The 18,309-nt window shown below is 41.3% G+C and overlaps 2 protein-coding genes and 1 long non-coding RNA gene across 3 annotated transcripts; 2 read left to right on the forward strand and 1 right to left on the reverse strand.

The window, feature by feature from the left end:
• The first annotated feature begins 1,420 nt into the window (after positions 1–1,420).
• Positions 1,421–5,288, forward strand: LOC129921936 (uncharacterized). The gene is made up of 3 exons (XM_056005307.1): positions 1,421–2,739; positions 2,895–3,893; positions 4,433–5,288. The coding sequence occupies exons 1-3, from the start codon at positions 1,421–1,423 to the stop codon at positions 5,286–5,288; spliced, it is 3,174 nt and encodes a 1,057-aa protein (XP_055861282.1).
• A 219-nt stretch (positions 5,289–5,507) lies between these two features.
• On the reverse strand, positions 5,508–10,399 carry LOC106078001 (uncharacterized). The gene is made up of 3 exons (XM_013238723.2): positions 10,073–10,399; positions 7,387–7,540; positions 5,508–5,904 (listed from the first exon to the last, which is right to left on the reverse strand). The coding sequence occupies exons 1-3, from the start codon at positions 10,271–10,273 to the stop codon at positions 5,723–5,725; spliced, it is 537 nt and encodes a 178-aa protein (XP_013094177.2). The 5' UTR covers positions 10,274–10,399; the 3' UTR covers positions 5,508–5,722.
• Positions 10,400–12,733: 2,334 nt separating this feature from the next.
• LOC106079996 (uncharacterized) lies at positions 12,734–17,182 on the forward strand. The gene is made up of 3 exons (XR_008774166.1): positions 12,734–12,975; positions 14,736–14,892; positions 16,954–17,182. It is a non-coding gene; the product is annotated as an uncharacterized LOC106079996 (long non-coding RNA).
• Positions 17,183–18,309: the final 1,127 nt, after the last annotated feature.

The raw sequence follows: 18,309 nt of genomic DNA on the forward strand, positions 1-18,309 counted from the left end.
AAATCAGTGGACTATATAAGGAAAGCTATGCTAGTCATTATTCTTTGATCACTGTTATTAGACATTGGTCGTTAGTATTTTATAAGCAATTTTGGCTGAGATTTATTAAATAGTAATATTATTTGCCAGTAAAGCTATTCTATTTTTTTTAAAAAGGGTTTAAATATATTCAACCCAGGGAATTAGTATTCAACATTGTATCTCTTCAATGTGTTAATTTATATTGAGACACCTCCGAAACTGCAAATGTTAGGTGACTTTGAGAGACTTTGAGAGACAAAAAGTCGAATTGATTGTGTAGACAACATAGTCCTCTATGCCAGTGTTTCCCAAAACTGTGTTCCGCGGGACCCTAGTTTTCCCGCGAGACCTGAATAGGTGTTCCATGAATTTCTGAAGTAATTAATTAGTAGAACCCGACGTGAATTAATCTCTCTAAAAAATAAGCAAAGCGTTCCGTTAAGGAAAAAGTTTGGGAACCACTGATCTACGCCATGGGATCACGTGTTTTGCAGCCTATAGCTTAGAAGTTTTGCACTTTACCTGTAAGTCTTCTGTTCGAAGACCATGCCTCTATGTTTACTTATAGCTTTAGGTTACATGTATATTGTAGCAGCAGCGTCACTTAAGGGATGCGTACGAGGGGTGCGTATCGCATAAAGTGTCACCCATAAGAAGAAGACACAATAACAAATATTTTTATTGCTTCCTAATAGAATAATTATTTCTAAAAATTTTTTATTAATGAATATAAGATAAGAAACGATAAGATAAGATTGATTCAAACAAATGGTAATTCGGTTTGACTATAATTGTCCACTTAGGCATAACAATAAAGATGCAAACACGAAAATAAAATGTCATACTCATACACACTCACACAAAACCAGGGTCTTATGAATTAGGCTTCAAGGTAACGACAAATGACTTTGCAACGCAACACCCTGACTGAAAGTGGGATAAAAGAAGTTTTAAAATCACCCGCGTTAGCTTTAACCGTGGGCCACAGAAACAGATGTTCTTTACATCAACTGCCCCATAGATCGCAAGGTCTGAAATGGGTATTTTATTTTTATTTCAAGATAGAAGTATTTCTGATCCATTTTGTATGCAAAAAATGCTGTCCGCACCAAGTGTTCAGTGACGTCTCCCGGGGAATGCAAGAAATGCTGTCCGCACCAAGTGTTCAGTGACGTCTCCCGGGAATGCAAGAAATGCTGTCCGCACCAAGTGTTCAGTGACGTCTCCGGGGAATGCAAGAAATGCTGTTCGCACCAAGTGTTCAGTGACGTCTCCCGGGAATGCAAGAAATGCTGTCCGCACCAAGTGTTCAGTGACGTCTCCGGGGAATGCAAGAAATGCTGTCCGCACCAAGTGTTCAGTGACGTCTCCCGGGAATGCAAGAAATGCTGTCCGCACCATGTGTTCAGTGACGTCTCCCGGGAATGCAAGAAATGCTGTCCGCACCAAGTGTTCAGTGACGTCTCCGGGGAATGCAAGAAATGCTGTCCGCACCATGTGTTCAGTGACGTCTCCCGGGAATGCAAGAAATGCTGTCCGCACCAAGTGTTCAGTGACGTCTCCGGGGAATGCAAGAAATGCTGTCCGCACCAAGTGTTCAGTGACGTCTCCCGGGAATGCAAAAAATGCTGTCCGCACCAAGTGTTCAGTGACGTCTCCGGGGAATGCAAGAAATGCTGTCCGCACCAAGTGTTCAGTGACGTCTCCCGGGAATGCAAGAAATGCTGTCCGCACCAAGTGTTCAGTGACGTCTCCGGGGAATGCAAGAAATGCTGTCCGCACCAAGTGTTCAGTGACGTCTCCCGGGAATGCAAGAAATGCTGTCCGCACCAAGTGTTCAGTGACGTCTCCGGGGAATGCAAGAAATGCTGTCCGCACCAAGTGTTCAGTGACGTCTCCCGGGAATGCAAGAAATGCTGTCCGCACCAAGTGTTCAGTGACGTCTCCGGGGAATGCAAGAAATGCTGTCCGCACCAAGTATTCAGTGACGTCTCCCGGGAATGCAAGAAATGATGTCCGCACCAAGTGTTCAGTGACGTCTCCGGGGAATGCAAGAAATGCTGTCCGCACCAAGTGTTCAGTGACGTCTCCCGGGAATGCAAGAAATGCTGTCCGCACCAAGTGTTCAGTGACGTCTCCGGGGAATGCAAGAAATGCTGTCCGCACCATGTGTTCAGTGACGTCTCCCGGGAATGCAAGAAATGCTGTCCGCACCAAGTGTTCAGTGACGTCTCCGGGGAATGCAAGAAATGCTGTCCGCACCAAGTGTTCAGTGACGTCTCCCGGGAATGCAAGAAATGCTGTCCGCACCAAGTGTTCAGAGACGTCTCCGGGGAATGCAAGAAATGCTGTCCGCACCAAGTGTTCAGTGACGTCTCCGGGTAATGCAAGAAATGCTGTCCTCACCAAGTGTTCAGTGACGTCTCCCGGGAATGCAAGAAATGCTGTCCGCACCAAGTGTTCAGTGACGTCTCCTGGGAATGCAAGAAATGCTGTCCGCACCAAGTGTTCAGAGACGTCTCCGGGGAATGCAAGAAATGCTGTCCGCACCAAGTGTTCAGTGACGTCACCGGGGAATGCAAGAAATGCTGTCCGCACCAAGTGTTCAGTGACGTCTCCCGGGAATGCAAGAAATGCTGTCCGCACCAAGTGTTCAGTGACGTCTCCGGGGAATGCAAGAAATGCTGTCCGCACCAAGTGTTCAGTGACGTCTCCCGGGTAATGCAAGAAATGCTGTCCGCACCAAGTGTTCAGTGACGTCACCGGGGAATGCAAGAAATGCTGTCCGCACCAAGTGTTCAGTGACGTCACCGGGGAATGCAAGAAATGCTGTCCGCACCAAGTGTTCAGTGACGTCTCCCGGGTAATGCAAGAAATGCTGTCCGCACCAAGTGTTCAGTGACGTCACCGGGGAATGCAAGAAATGCTGTCCGCACCAAGTGTTCAGTGACGTCTCCCGGGAATGCAAGAAATGCTGTCCGCACCAAGTGTTCAGTGACGTCACCGGAGAATGCAAGAAATGCTGTCCGCACCAAGTGTTCAGTGACGTCTCCCGGGAATGCAAGAAATGCTGTCCGCACCAAGTGTTCAGTGACGTCTCCGGGGAATGCAAGAAATGCTGTCCGCACCAAGTGTTCAGTGACGTCTCCCGGGAATGCAAGAAATGCTGTCCGCACCAAGTGTTCAGTGACGTCACCGGGGAATGCAAGAAATGCTGTCCGCACCAAGTGTTCAGTGACGTCTCCGGGGAATGCAAGAAATGCTGTCCGCACCAAGTGTTCAGTGACGTCTCCCGGGAATGCAAGAAATGCTGTCCGCACCAAGTGTTCAGTGACGTCACCGGGGAATGCAAGAAATGCTGTCCGCACCAAGTGTTCAGTGACGTCTCCGGGGAATGCAAGAAATGCTGTCCGCACCAAGTGTTCAGTGACGTCTCCGGGTAATGCAAGAAATGCTGTCCTCACCAAGTGTTCAGTGACGTCTCCCGGGAATGCAAGAAATGCTGTCCGCACCAAGTGTTCAGTGACGTCTCCTGGGAATGCAAGAAATGCTGTCCGCACCAAGTGTTCAGAGACGTCTCCGGGGAATGCAAGAAATGCTGTCCGCACCAAGTGTTCAGTGACGTCACCGGGGAATGCAAGAAATGCTGTCCGCACCAAGTGTTCAGTGACGTCTCCCGGGAATGCAAGAAATGCTGTCCGCACCAAGTGTTCAGTGACGTCTCCGGGGAATGCAAGAAATGCTGTCCGCACCAAGTGTTCAGTGACGTCACCGGGGAATGCAAGAAATGCTGTCCGCACCAAGTGTTCAGTGACGTCACCGGGGAATGCAAGAAATGCTGTCCGCACCAAGTGTTCAGTGACGTCTCCCGGGTAATGCAAGAAATGCTGTCCGCACCAAGTGTTCAGTGACGTCACCGGGGAATGCAAGAAATGCTGTCCGCACCAAGTGTTCAGTGACGTCTCCCGGGAATGCAAGAAATGCTGTCCGCACCAAGTGTTCAGTGACGTCACCGGAGAATGCAAGAAATGCTGTCCGCACCAAGTGTTCAGTGACGTCTCCCGGGAATGCAAGAAATGCTGTCCGCACCAAGTGTTCAGTGACGTCTCCGGGGAATGCAAGAAATGCTGTCCGCACCAAGTGTTCAGTGACGTCTCCCGGGAATGCAAGAAATGCTGTCCGCACCAAGTGTTCAGTGACGTCACCGGGGAATGCAAGAAATGCTGTCCGCACCAAGTGTTCAGTGACGTCTCCGGGGAATGCAAGAAATGCTGTCCGCACCAAGTGTTCAGTGACGTCTCCCGGGAATGCAAGAAATGCTGTCCGCACCAAGTGTTCAGTGACGTCTCCGGGGAATGCAAGAAATGCTGTCCGCACCAAGTGTTCAGTGACGTCTCCCGGGTAATGCAAGAAATGCTGTCCGCACCAAGTGTTCAGTGACGTCTCCGGGGAATGCAAGAAATGCTGTCCGCACCAAGTGTTCAGTGACGTCTCCGGGGAATGCAAGAAATGCTGTCCGCACCAAGTGTTCAGTGACGTCTCCGGGGAATGCAAGAAATGCTGTCCGCACCAAGTGTTCAGTGACGTCTCCCGGGAATGCAAGAAATGCTGTCCGCACCAAGTGTTCAGTGACGTCTCCGGGGAATGCAAGAAATGCTGTCCGCACCAAGTGTTCAGTGACGTCTCCCGGGAATGCAAGAAATGCTGTCCGCACCAAGTGTTCAGTGACGTCTCCGGGGAATGCAAGAAATGCTGTCCGCACCAAGTGTTCAGTGACGTCTCCGGGGAATGCAAGAAATGCTGTCCGCACCAAGTGTTCAGTGACGTCTCCGGGGAATGCAAGAAATGCTGTCCGCACCAAGTGTTCAGTGACGTCACCGGGGAATGCAAGAAATGCCGTTCGCACCAAGTGTTCAGTGACGTCTCCGGGGAATGCAAGAAATGCTGTCCGCACCAAGTGTTCAGTGACGTCTCCGGGGAATGCAAGAAATGCTGTCCGCACCAAGTGTTCAGTGACGTCTCCGGGGAATGCAAGAAATGCTGTCCGCACCAAGTGTTCAGTGACGTCTCCCGGGAATGCAAGAAATGCCGTTCGCACCAAGTGTTCAGTGACGTCACCGGGGAATGCAAGAAATGCCGTTCGCACCAAGTGTTCAGTGACGTCACCGGGGAATGCAAGAAATGCTGTCCGCACCAAGTGTTCAGTGACGTCTCCCGGGAATGCAAGAAATGCCGTTCGCACCAAGTGTTCAGATTTTTTTTCGTAATTTTCAAAAGCCTACAATATATTTTAAATTGAATCTTGCTAGACTTCCGAACAAGCTTCTCCACTATTGGTAGTAATTAAACATTTAAAAAAATTGAACCAAGCATTAAGAACTACATACTTGGAACCAGCCCAAAAGTTTAAACTCATTGTTGCTATATGACATATTTTCTACCAAATCCAACATTTGTTTTATTTGAATAGAAGATCTTAAGGCTGCTGAAGTTATATGTAATTCATTTTATTCTATGAAAGTTCTAGACTAGTTATTTACAAGTTATTTAAAGAAAATGAAGTCAAGCTATTAACAAGAACTAAAAAGGTATACATAGTAACAATAAAGTTATAAAATACTACAGAACACCATGTCTCCTTGCATGGTGGTTGACACATTCGTAATCAGGAAGGCTTCTTTCCACAAAATCAATACATAGTCTACACCCAAGACACGTACTCGGGACCATGAAAGTACTCGATGACTACCCCGTCCGACAGGTAGCTGCACAGTGTCCTCACAACTTGATTGCCGCCATAGACGCAGTTACATGTGGTGCCGTTGGGAAAGCTCACCACATTACCCATTGGGATCAATCTGTTCTCCACCCAGCAGTTGGGACCTAGGGGGGAAACACCAACAACAAAAACACTGTTGAATAAGCGATATTCAAATTAAGAAATAAATTCAAATCATTTTATAATGGGACATTTTCACGATAATTAGGCAATGTCAATAACGCTAAATAAAACTCCAAGACTGCAAACTAAATCAAAGCTACAAACGACCGAGCAAAAAAATTGACTCTACAATGCTAAAAAGTACCCAAAAATAATCATATAACAGAATCGCTTTTCAACACTTTTCTATACTGTGCACAGGATATACCAGAAAGCTTGCTATTTTTTTAGTTTTTCCGACATGTACGGATATCTCCAATGCGACACAATAATTGATCAATCTCTCCTCTTCTCGACATTCTAAATACATTGTAATATTTTTTATAATGATCTCATAGACGCTTGACGATATCGAGTTGAACTAATTAATGATATCCCCAGTTTCGGGAGGTATTTTTATTGAATATTTTAAAGCTGATCAAAGTATGAGGGTACCTCCACCATCTGTACTTTTCTTAGAATTGTTATTGTAAAGCAAATCTTTCAACCTAAAAGCATGCTCAGACCACTCTGGTTCAATCTCTTTGTGGACCTGTGGGAAGGTAGGGGATATCTGGAAGAAGGTTTCTGCGCTGCCTTTTGGGCGCTCATTAAATATAATTTAGCTAAAGTCGGGATTCGAACTTGGGCCCCCTTGATAGGTGCTGTCAAGCGGTATAAGCCACAGATTCCAAAAGGTTGAGGGCAAATAAAAGCGGATGGTCGCTGTGCTCGTTAACCTGTTTGATTCAGAAACCTGTTTGATTCAGAAACCTGTTTGATTCAGAAACATGGTTTACATGTTTGATTCAGAAACCTGTTTGATTCAGAAACATGTTTGATTCAGAAAAATGTTTGATTAAGAAAAATGTGTTATTCAGAAAACTGTGACCTTTGCTTTATGTGTTGAATATTATTTTACTGACGTTTGTACATATGTTGACAAAGCCAAAGTGTAATAAAAGGGAGGTCAAGTTATACACGTTGCCGTTAAGAGCTCATCAAACAGAATTCAATTCGAGACAGGATTCGAAAGCGACTCCCTTGATAGGTGGCCAAGCGTTTTTTTTTTCTGAGACACACATCCCGGGCGCGATGGCTGAGTGGTTAATCGCTTGGCTTCCGAACCTGGGGTCCTGGATTGGAATCTCGGTGAAAATTAGGATTTTGAATTTCTGGTATTTTAGGGCGCCCCTGAGTCCATCCAACTCTAATGGGTAGGGTGTTGGGTAAAGTAAAGGCAGTTGGTAGATGTGCTTGCCACATGACACCCGGCTCGTTAACAGTTGGCCAAAGAAACAGATGACCAGAACATCATCTTCCATATAGATCGCAAGGTCTGAAAGGGGAACTTTATTTTAATTTTCCACATCCCGCATTTTTTGGGTTAGTTGCTAGGTTCAACTGTCAATCATCTTGGTATGCAACAATCTTCACTAACTTACCATTAGGGCATTTGGCACACCAGTCGTTAGGACCCACCACGAAGTCTGCACACTGCTGGCTTGGGCAGTCGCCGTACATACAGTCTGTCTCTTGTCCATCTGCGCAGCTGCTACAGACGTAGAAAGATACTGGGTAGTTGTTGATGTATAGACGCTGAATGAAGGAAAGAAGATTTGCAAGAAATCTTTGTTGTCGTGATGTTGAGAGACTATTTAAAAATTGAAAGATAACAAAGGTAGTATGTTTTGTCACACAAACTCATAGGCATCCCCCTGTGGTACCAATGTTTGGTAAGCAATGTGGGTAAAATATTGAGAGGAGATTACAATAATTCTTTCGTGGTTTCCTTTGACAGTTGAATAAGTAACTCATCTAATCTCATCTCATCTCTGCCTGTGGTCCTGTATTGGGCAAGGGCCACCAACCAGTCTGCTCCAGACGTCTCGGTTCTGGGCTAGTCTCTCCAACTGTCATCCATCTTGCCACTAGGGGATCCAGAACTTTGGAGTGGGGGGGGGGGGCGATTTTTTTCCAAACCCTAACCCTAGACCTAACTCACAAAACCCATTTAACTACCCTCATAGAATTTTGAGTGTGTAATTTGCTTTTTTTATATTGAAGAGGGGGTTTATCGTAAATTTTGGAGGGGGTTTTAAAATCAATATCTTCCTTAACTGCTCTTGGAATTTGGGGATTTTCGTTTGCATTTTTTTGTTTTGTTTTATAGAAGAGGGGGATTTAAATGCAAACCCCCCTGGTAGGGGGTTTTAAACTCGACCCCCCCCCCCCCCCACGCGGTAGGCGGTTTTAAACTCAAAACTTGGGCAAGTGATGGTTTAGTATTAAAATCTCACCTAAAATAAACAAAATCACAGCAAAAAATCAGTACTAAATTCCGATTCCGATGGGGGGAGGGGGTGGGGGGTTTGAACGCTACGCCCATGATATATATATATGGCTGTTTTTGTTACAGTACGCACCGGTACGGAGTACCGGCACCTTTTCAATGTGGAGGAAAAAAATATTACTTTTCTTGTAATTCAACGTTCATAATTAATTTTTTATTAATAGTTATAAGTTAGGCAATCCATCACTGATTAACGGCACCTTATCACTGAGTACCGGGACCTATTTTTTTTTTTTTACAAAAAAAGCACTGTATAATATATATATTAGAATCTTTGAAAAAAAAAGCAATGATTCTCAACCTTAGGCGAAAAAAACCCAACAAAAACAGTAATGTTGAAGCCTTTGTCTTGACAGCTTGGGGGGGGGGGGTGTCTGGGAGAGCTTACAGCGAAGCCCCGACGCCAAAATCGATTTTTGCATTCTTCACGGCAGAAACGCTATTCTCCTGACATCTGCAGCTCATTATTCAGCCTATTCAAAAAGAACCTTTGGAAAATGTTTTACTTGAAAAATATTCTAATATGAATTTACAGGCCATTACTACACTGCAAATACAACCGATTTGTTCCTTGAAAAGATATGATACCCCACATATTTAGATTTAGACTTTGAGGATCGCCGTCGAAAAAATAAATATATTTAAAAATTATATTTCTTAAAAAAGCTCGTTTTAAGTGATATATTTTGTTCAATAGACATGTTTGTAACTTTGTTTTGTTACAGAACTATATTTCAAAGCTCAAACAAAAAATGTCGGAAATCGGAGGAGAAATTAAGTGGACAAATTAGATTCTACTCGAAATTTGTTTGCATTTTTAGGATTCAAGGATTTATTGTGAGTTATAGTCTCACAATTTTTATACAATAGAAAAATATCAGTATGAGTAAAGGTTGGAAAAATATGGCTAGAAAAATAATATTAGGTTTCAGAACGCATCTCAATTGTTACTCTTATAATGAAAAAACTCTTATGAATTCTAAATTTTCCAAAACAAAGTCCATCAGACTAACCGGTACTTTTTTTTTTGTTGTATTTTAGTTAAGAAATTACAAAATAAAAATAAAAAATATCACTAGTATAATTTATATATGCTATAACTTAGATTCTTATATCGAGTCGCCCCCCTCCCATTATTTAATGCCAAATGCAATCATTAGCAGAAATTATAAAAAGGAGCGAGGATTAACGTTTTCACTCTACCTCCCTCCTCCCCTTTCCAGACGTTTTAAAACAGAACAGTCAAATATGGCGACAGAGTTGATGTAATTGCACACGAATTTATCTTTTACTTTTTATTTTAAGACAGACTTTGTTTTGGAAAATTTTGAATTCATACGAATTCATGTGTGTTAAATAATGTTAGATAAGTTGTTAAGCAGATAAGACTTAACAGCTACAAGTAAGACTACACTAGCGTGGATTAAAACTACCAGGTATCAACACGTATCAACACAACTACATACTCTGACAAGCAATTCAACAAATCAAAAAAAATATTTCATCAAACTGCATACTGGGAAGCGTGGTCGAGAGGCTAAGTGCGCTTGAACTTACCTTGTCTTGGCTACCTAGAAGGGGGCTCGAGGTTCGACACTGTTTACTGAGCGCCTAAATGCAGCACCAACTCCTAGATACCTTCTTCCCCCCCCCCCCCACAGGTCCACAAATGAGATTGGACCAAAGCGCTCTGAGCATGCTATAAGCATGAAAGTAGCGCTATATAAAAGCTATAATAATAATAATACTATGTCTAAACACACAAGGCAAAAACTTACATCGCAAACTTCAGTGATCCTAGAAGATAGTTCACGCTTGGTTTCAAGAGCTTGAGTGCCCTCTTGCACCGCTTGGCTTCGGGCTTTTCTTATCCCTGACTCTAAAAACCAGGAGCTGAATCTTGAGCCCCTCTTGGGCGCGGACCAGACATGCCCGACGAATAGCAAGCAAAAACAAAGTAAAATAAACCGACACAGCATTTTAGTTTCAGTTTTAGTATGAGAGCTTATGCGTTTTATATAATTCAAACTAGATATCTATCTACCCTTGCGTTCTTAATGTGACACCTACCAATCGAATGCTAGCGAAGCGTTATGCACGTGGGGCTAGGAGGGCTCTTTTATAAATTCAAATACTTATCATAAATTATTTCGACAGCTATTAAATCTAGAAAACGTTCTGTAATGTTTTACATGTCTGTGAAAAGGGACGTAATCTCTGAAGATAAGAAAACAAAAAAAAAAAACAACACCCGCAGAGTGGCCTGTCTTTAAGTAGTTCTTGCTGTACTGGAGATATTTACATGTGAGAGAGAGAAGTGGTTGGGGGGGGGGGGGAGAGATTTACTCCCCTTATGTTGTACCTACAAATTTTTTTTTCATTGAGTGACCTAAAGACTTGGAAAAGGAGGTGGGGGGGGGGGAAGAAATAATATATGGATAAAGTTCTTGTTATGTGTAATATATTTCCATCGGCTCCCTAATCTTCAAGCCCAGTGCACATCCAGTCACATCCAGTGCACATCTAGTCACATCGAGTGCACATCTAGTCAAACCCAGTGCACATCTAGTCACACCCTGTGCACATCTAGTCACACCATGTGCACATCTAGTCACACCCTTTGCACATTTAGTCACACCCTGTGCACATCTAGTCACATCCTGTGCACATCTAGTCACACCCAGTGCAGATCTAGTCACACCCAGTGCACATCTAGTCACACCATGTGCACATTTAGTCACACCATGTGCACATCTAGTCACCCCCAGTGCACATCTTGTCAGCCCCAGTGCACATCTAGTCACACCCTGTGCACATCTAGTCACACCCAGTGCACATCTAGTCACACCATGTGCACATCTAGTCACACCCAGTGCACATCTAGTCACACCATGTGCACATCTAGTCACACCATGTGCACATCTAGTCACACCCAGTGCAAATCTAGTCACACCATGTGCGCATCAAGTCACACCCAGTGCACATCTAGTCACATCCAGTGCACATCTAGTCACACCCAGTGCACACCTAGTCACACCCTGTGCACATTTAGTCACACCCAGTGCACATCTAGTCACACCCAGTGCACATCTAGTTACTCTGCTACATACTAGGGCTATCAGACCTCCGACAAAAGGAGGTCGCGTCCTCCGTCCGCAAGGCGTTAGCATTAAGAGTGAAAGCAATTGGTTTACCTCAATTACTAGTAATTGATTTAAAACTAAATTACCGCGTTAAGGTATGGAACTTGGACAGCTTGTTTTTAACAAATAGTCGTTGGTGATTTCGCTAAAAAAAATCTATGGTGGGGGGGGGCCTTATCTTATGGAGCTTCCCCGGGGCAGTAGCCCCGCCTGCACTCTCTCAGATCCGGCCTGCCAGTGGACATATTAAAAAGAAGTGCCTTCTACCGGCCTTTCCAGGAATAGTCTCTAGATGTGCAGAGCAAGCAGAAATGCCTGTCTAGTTGTGTGGCGAAAAGGGTAACCATGATTTACGATCGACTCTACAAGTTTGGTTATCTTAAGTATTAATCATGGCTTTTGCTGAGCTTCGACCTTTACTATATAATTCTTTCTTTTTTTTTTTTGACTGACATTATTTTTTCCTATTTTTTGTTTTTCACAATTGACTCACTTTTTGTTGGTACGAATTCTAGACATGTTTTTCTCCCACTCCCATTCTCGGATGAAGTTTGGAGCCTCGCACAGTACAATTCTAATAAAGAAGAAATAGTGAAACTTGTCCTCAATGTTATTGTTGGAAAACACTGTTTATTTTTTAGTTTACTATTTTAATTTGGGCCGCCAGATTCACTTCGCCTAGGGCCTAGGTCCTCCATTTATCTGAGGCCGGCTCTGCTCTTTGGCTGCACCAAATCTCCGAGGAAATATTTAGACTTTAGACATAGGTCACATTTTTCGAGATCCCTGTTCAGTCTTTCCACGAAGGTACGAGTTGAATAGAGGTATTTTATAAACGGTTACACACTGCGTAAAACAAAATACGACTGGATCATGCGACTTTATTAGTGATGACAATATTTTTACTAGTCTATTGTACTGTTAGGTAAATGTTCTTTTTAATCAGTAGAAGATTACAGTGGCCAAAAACCACTAAAATTAGTGAGTCTCATGTTCTCACAAAGAGTGTTAATCAAGAAAAAAAAAGGGCAGTTACAACGCAAGGAGAGCTCCCCCTCCCCTTATTTGTACTCTTAATATCTCCAGGACCGCTACTGCCACTTAAGACATGCCACTCTGCAGGTGTATGTTTTTTTGTAATCTTAAAGCAGTAACGTTCATTTTTACTGACATGTAAATCAAATAAAAACAATTTATGATGAGTATTTTCTTTCTAGAGAGAACGACAGAGCCCCCTCCAAGTCCCCGATTCGCTAGCACTGGATAGAAAGTTTTCAGAAAGTTAATATTAAAGAAGCCAAAGTGTAAACGTTTACACACTTACACACTAAAACTGAAATCAAAATGAATTTTCGCTTTGGTTTTCTTTGTTTTTGCCTATTTTTGATTGGGCACACTTGGTCCGCGCCCAAGAGAGACATAAGAATGGGCACTTGGTTGTTTGCCTCTGGAATGAGAAAAGTCCAGATTTGCAAGAGGACACTCGTGAACCTGAGACCAAGAGTGAAACTCTTCGAAGTAAGACACAACTTTGCAATGTAAGTTTGTTTTTTCTAAATAAGAGGGTAGATGTAATGACGCTATATTTTGTTGCGATTAAAATTTCTCTCTTTCTCTCTCTCTCATTTCCATTAGAAGTGTCGCATCTGGCCAATAAGCAATAAAAAACAAACTGTGAACCTTGGCTGTGGTGATCAACTTGATGTTTCAAAATAAACTCAAAATTAATAAAGATAAGGCAGGAGTAACTAATATAGGTCACGTAGTTCTATAATCTTGGAGTTTTCTTTGACCCACATATTAGTCTAATGATACTAATCTGTAAGGTTCTCTATCTACAGATGCACTGATTAGGTCCGATCCAACCATATTTGACAACAGAGTCAACAAAAAAAAAACAACAACAACAACAAAACTAGATATCATATTCATATTCTCCAGGCTTGACTACTGTAATTTTGTTTTAACAGGTATCATCTCATCATCTCTTCATCTCTGCATGTGGTCCCTTCTGGGGCATAGGTCACCAACCAGCTTCTTCCAGACGTCTCAATTCTGGACGAGTCTCTCCAACTGTCCCCATGTCTTGCCCATCTGCTTGGCATCTGGTTCCAAATCACGGCGCCATGTATTCCTGGGCCGTCCCCTCTTTCTTTTGTTGGTTCCAGGTTAGGGCTTGCCTTGTTATGTTGGATGCAGGCTGTGACTTATCCATCTCCAGCGTCTCTGAAGGATATCTACTTCAATGTAACTGGTATACCCGATGACAAAAACGCTAAGCTGCAACTAATTCAAAACAACGCTGCACGAATATGAAAAACAAGACGCGAATCTTCAATTGCTCTCTGGAATATTCAATTGGCTTTCTGTGATTGCAAGATCGATCAAGTATCACTAATTGAAAAGAGATATGTTATCAGACAAACTCAGAGGCAGCCTCAGCAGGTTCGCTCATGTACAAAAGAATATTTAAGTCATCATCTTGTTTTGATTGCATAAAAAAGTATCGCAATTTATTTCACAGAATCTTTAGGCGTTTTTTTTTTACTTTATAAAAACGGAAAAACCCTATTATCGATAATGGGATTCCTGGACCTTTTCACAAGAAAATTTAAAATAATAAAGGTGAAAAGAATTAGTTGGATTAGTTTTTTACTTGAAAACATACTGAAAAACATATTAAAGATAAAAGCTTTCTGACTACCTTGCTATCTTTTTGTGTTGAAATGCAGTTTCTGAATATCACGACTACAGCAGCCCATTCTCTCATATTTGACAATATTTCTGAATATCACGACTACAGCAGCCCATTCTCTCATATTTGACAATATTTCTGAATATCACGACTACAGCAGCCCATTCTCTCATATTTGACAATATTTCTGAATATCACGACTACAGCAGCCCATTCTCTCATATTTGACAATATTTCTGAATATCACTTCAGCAGCCCATTCTCTCATATTTGACAATATTTCTGAATATCACTACAGCAGCCCATTCTCTCATATTTGACAATATTTCTGAATATCACGACTACAGCAGCCCATTCTCTCATATTTGACAATATTTCTGAATATCACTACAGCAGCCCATTCTCTCATATTTGACAATATTTCTGAATATCACTACAGCAGCCCATTCTCTCATATTTGACAATATTTCTGAATATCACTACAGCAGCCCATTCTCTCATATTTGACAATATTTCTGAATTTCTGAATATCACGACTACAGCAGCCCATTCTCTCATATTTGACAATATCACAAAAGTAAAAATTTTCTTTCATCCTTTCAGCGACACTACATCAACAACTACCCCGTAGCGTTCTACGTCTGTAGCAACTGCTCCGATGGACAAGATTACACAGGCTGTATCGTCGGTGACTGTCGAAGCCAGCAATGTGCAGACTTTGTCGTGGGACCTAACGACTGGTGCGCCAATTGCCCTAATGGTAAGTGAATGGCAAGATGATTGACAGTTGACATCGGCAACTAAGGTGAAATATAAATGTTCACGTCAATTAAAGAAAGATTAACTCTTTATCTCCGTAATAATTTTCCACGTTCTGGCAAATTTGTCAATTTTTTTTTATATTGTCCATCCTACCCTGTAATGATTAAACGTCAATAGCATTTTTGTTTGTAATCAGAAAACTTTATTTATGGTATAGAATTATAGGAGAATGCATGCCCTTTTTATATAACACAAATTCAAGTTTATAAAACCAAAAAATAATTGAATTTAATGAGGTCGAATAACGATGGTCTCGTTAATAAGGAGAGGCATGCCTATAGAAGAATGCCTCTAAAAGATTAATACAGTCGAATTCAGTTTATAGAACCACAACGGGCCGCGATTATTTAATAAATCACTGGTCCTATTAATAGGATTCTACTGAATAATAGTATATGTTTCGGTACTTTAGAATTCCTACCCAATAAGCGATTGGTTCGATTAACCGGTGCTACGATTAGCTGGATAAATTGCACGTCGATGTATACAGTTTCCTATAAGCAAATTTGCTATTTAATTAGTTGATGACTATGTAACTACTTGTGATGTCCTATATGATTGTAAAATAGAGGTTATAGGGCTACAGAGCTTAAGACGTTTTCTTAACTCCGATATTCCATGTTCTAAACAGATGATATTGCATACAAATATAGGGCTTAGAAATGTATGTGAGTTGTATATAACTCTAGATTTTAAATTGGAATTTTCCCCCAACATTATGCACAAAGTCCCCGACCTTTAAAAGAACATAAGTAGAATAGCAGTCACCCAATGATACAAAGCTCACGAGTCGGACGGTACAACTGGTACACGACAATGACATGTGGCTAGCACAACGACCAGCCGCATTTATTTCCCATCAAACTTTTGGTGTATGTGCCTTGGTTGGCTTAAATCCGCTTGATTACCAATCAATGGGACTCGACCTCGAATCCCGACTCGAGCCAAGCTGTGTATGCTGAGCACCTAAAATGCATCAAGAAAACCTCCCAAACATTCATTCTCAACAATCAACAAGACATTGAACCAAAGTGCGCTAAGTGTACTTTTAACATGAAAAATTTGCTAAACTAAAACGATTGTAAAAAAAAAATAAAAAAAAATAAATAATAAAGTTAATTTAAGGGGAAGAACTCTGCACTTACATCCATATCTCTAAAAATGTAGAAGTTATTTCCCTTATATGATACCAAACCAATAGTTAATGGACTAATTGGTTAATTTTCTTTAGTTAATTCTTGATTGTTTAAAGTTTTAACTTGACCTGAGAATGGGTGTGCTAGAAATAACTAGTACGATAACTAAGGGGACCAAACCCTACATATTTAACGGCTTTTTTTTTTCATCTCATCTGTGAGCACTGAAGGATTAATTTCCCTTATTTATACAATTAATTGTTAGTAGTTAATTGACTAATGAATAATTGTTTAAAGTTTCAACTTGATCCGAGATGGATGTGTGAGAAATAACGTGTACAAACTTTTTACCAAACAGACAGAGTGAGTTGATATAAACTTTGTAATAAACGATGGGTCTTGTTGGGTACCTGTACGCATTGATCAGCCCTAAAATATCCAATGAAAATCCCACCGATAACTAGATATCATTAGTTAGAAAGCCTGGCATCTTTCAACTTTCTCAAGAGTTTATATAAATGTTTCCAAAAACTGTGTTCCGCGGAACCCTAGGGTTCCTCGAGGCCTGAATGAGTGTTCCACGAACTACTGAAATAATTAAGTAGTCAGCCAGCACGTGAATTAATCTCTCTAGAAAATAATCAAAGTGATCCCCTAAATGCTCAGAATCTGCGAAAAGGTTTGGGAAGCACTGGTCTATAAAATCATTGTATACATATTGCAACGTTTTGTAGAAAGAATGTCAAGAACAGAAAGAGAGATAGCATTTTTTTCTTTATTATTTATGATTTCAATATATCTTCTTATTTTTCACAATATCGCTTACTCATCAGTTTTTTTTGTTGCTGGTGTTTTCCCCCTAGGTCCCAACTGCTGGGTGGAGAGCAGACTGATCCCAATGGGTAATGTGGTGAGCTTTCCTAACGGCACCACGTGTAACTGCATCTATGGTAGCTATCAAGTTGTGAGGACGCAGTGCAGCTACCTGTTGGAAGGGTAGAAGTGGACTACTTTCATGGCCCCGATTACGTGTCGTGGATGTAGGTCATGTATTGATGTGGAGTTTCCTGATTACGCATGCACAACGCACCACGTACCACGCTTAATTTGAATGTAGGCCCATAGTAAATTATAATTATATTGCAATTATATAAACCTTTTTATTTCTTGTTTATAATTTGGTTTCATTATCTTTAGATATCTTGTAAATATAATAAAATGTCTAAAACTTTAATACAATAAAATAAATAGATGTATCTATAACAAGCTTGAGATGTGTTCCTCTATGTGTCCAATGTTAATGTTAGACCTAGTTGTGTATTTGTCATATAACACATTGTGAGTTGAAGTTGTGGGATGGCTCCCGATATGTAGCTGCAAATGTTTCTTTTAATTTTTGTTCAAACTGTTTCATTACTATTTATCGTGCTGTTTATAGACTCTTGATTAGCAATGTGGTTACCAAGTTGGCTTGAGAAGGCTTTAGCCCAAGAGTTCGAGTTCAGGTTGTTCCCCATTTAAAAAAAAAAATACATTTAAAAAGCAATCACCCAGATACCCCGTTCTTTCTCCCCTACCCCTTTCCAACTGGTCCAGACAAGTGATAGTATCATAGCGTATTGAGAAAGCTAAAAGCATGAAAATTGCGCTAAACAAAAACGATTGGTCAAAATATATTTGTTATCGCACACATCTATTCTTGTCTGTTTAGATCTATTCAAAATGTAATTGCATGACTGATCCAAACTAATTGATACAACTACACTTTATATATATATATTTTTTTTTAAGGTATATTTTTTTTATTTTGCTTCTTACTTGTATCTAAGCAATTTAAAACTTTATGCGACAGAGAAGAGCTGTGAACAATTTAAAATAAGAAAGCCATTAGGACTATATCACTATTTCTAATTCCACAAAATGATTATTTCCATTGCAGAAAGACGCTAAATTCTTTTCTCAATTACCAAATTCGTGTTTAGAAATGACGTGTCCCAATCCTGATATCCAGTCCTTTTCTGAATGAGAAACAATGTTTGTCTATTAGATGTATTAAAAGTACTTCTGCATACACTCAGCTTTCAAATCACGAGATTTGGAGTTAACTTTACGGTCTGGGAAACAAATTCTAAAATCGACAGCTTCTCACAAACAGAATGAACGTAAGCTTCCTACGTTTATGCAAATTCCAAATCAGCAGACGTAACAGAAGTGCAAAC

The sequence above is a fragment of the Biomphalaria glabrata genome, chromosome 12, assembly GCF_947242115.1.
Source record: "Biomphalaria glabrata chromosome 12, xgBioGlab47.1, whole genome shotgun sequence".
NCBI lineage: Eukaryota > Metazoa > Mollusca > Gastropoda > Planorbidae > Biomphalaria > Biomphalaria glabrata.

What these genes read in the sequence shown, in the direction of transcription:
- LOC129921936 (XM_056005307.1), top strand. Translation starts at nt 1,421, where the DNA reads ATGTGTTCAGTGACGTCTCCCGGGAATGCAAGAAATGCTGTCCGCACC. An exon ending in TGTTCAGTGACGTCTCCCGG is followed by an intron (nt 2,740 to 2,894) that starts GTAATGCAAGAA and finishes GGGTAATGCAAG; the next exon opens with AAATGCTGTCCGCACCAAGT. An exon ending in TGTTCAGTGACGTCTCCCGG is followed by an intron (nt 3,894 to 4,432) that starts GTAATGCAAGAA and finishes GGGTAATGCAAG; the next exon opens with AAATGCTGTCCGCACCAAGT.
- LOC106078001 (XM_013238723.2), bottom strand. Translation starts at nt 10,273, where the DNA reads ATGCTGTGTCGGTTTATTTTACTTTGTTTTTGCTTGCTATTCGTCGGG. An exon ending in GGATCACTGAAGTTTGCGAT is followed by an intron (nt 7,541 to 10,072) that starts GTAAGTTTTTGC and finishes TCCTTCATTCAG; the next exon opens with CGTCTATACATCAACAACTA. An exon ending in GTGTGCCAAATGCCCTAATG is followed by an intron (nt 5,905 to 7,386) that starts GTAAGTTAGTGA and finishes TTTCCCCCCTAG; the next exon opens with GTCCCAACTGCTGGGTGGAG.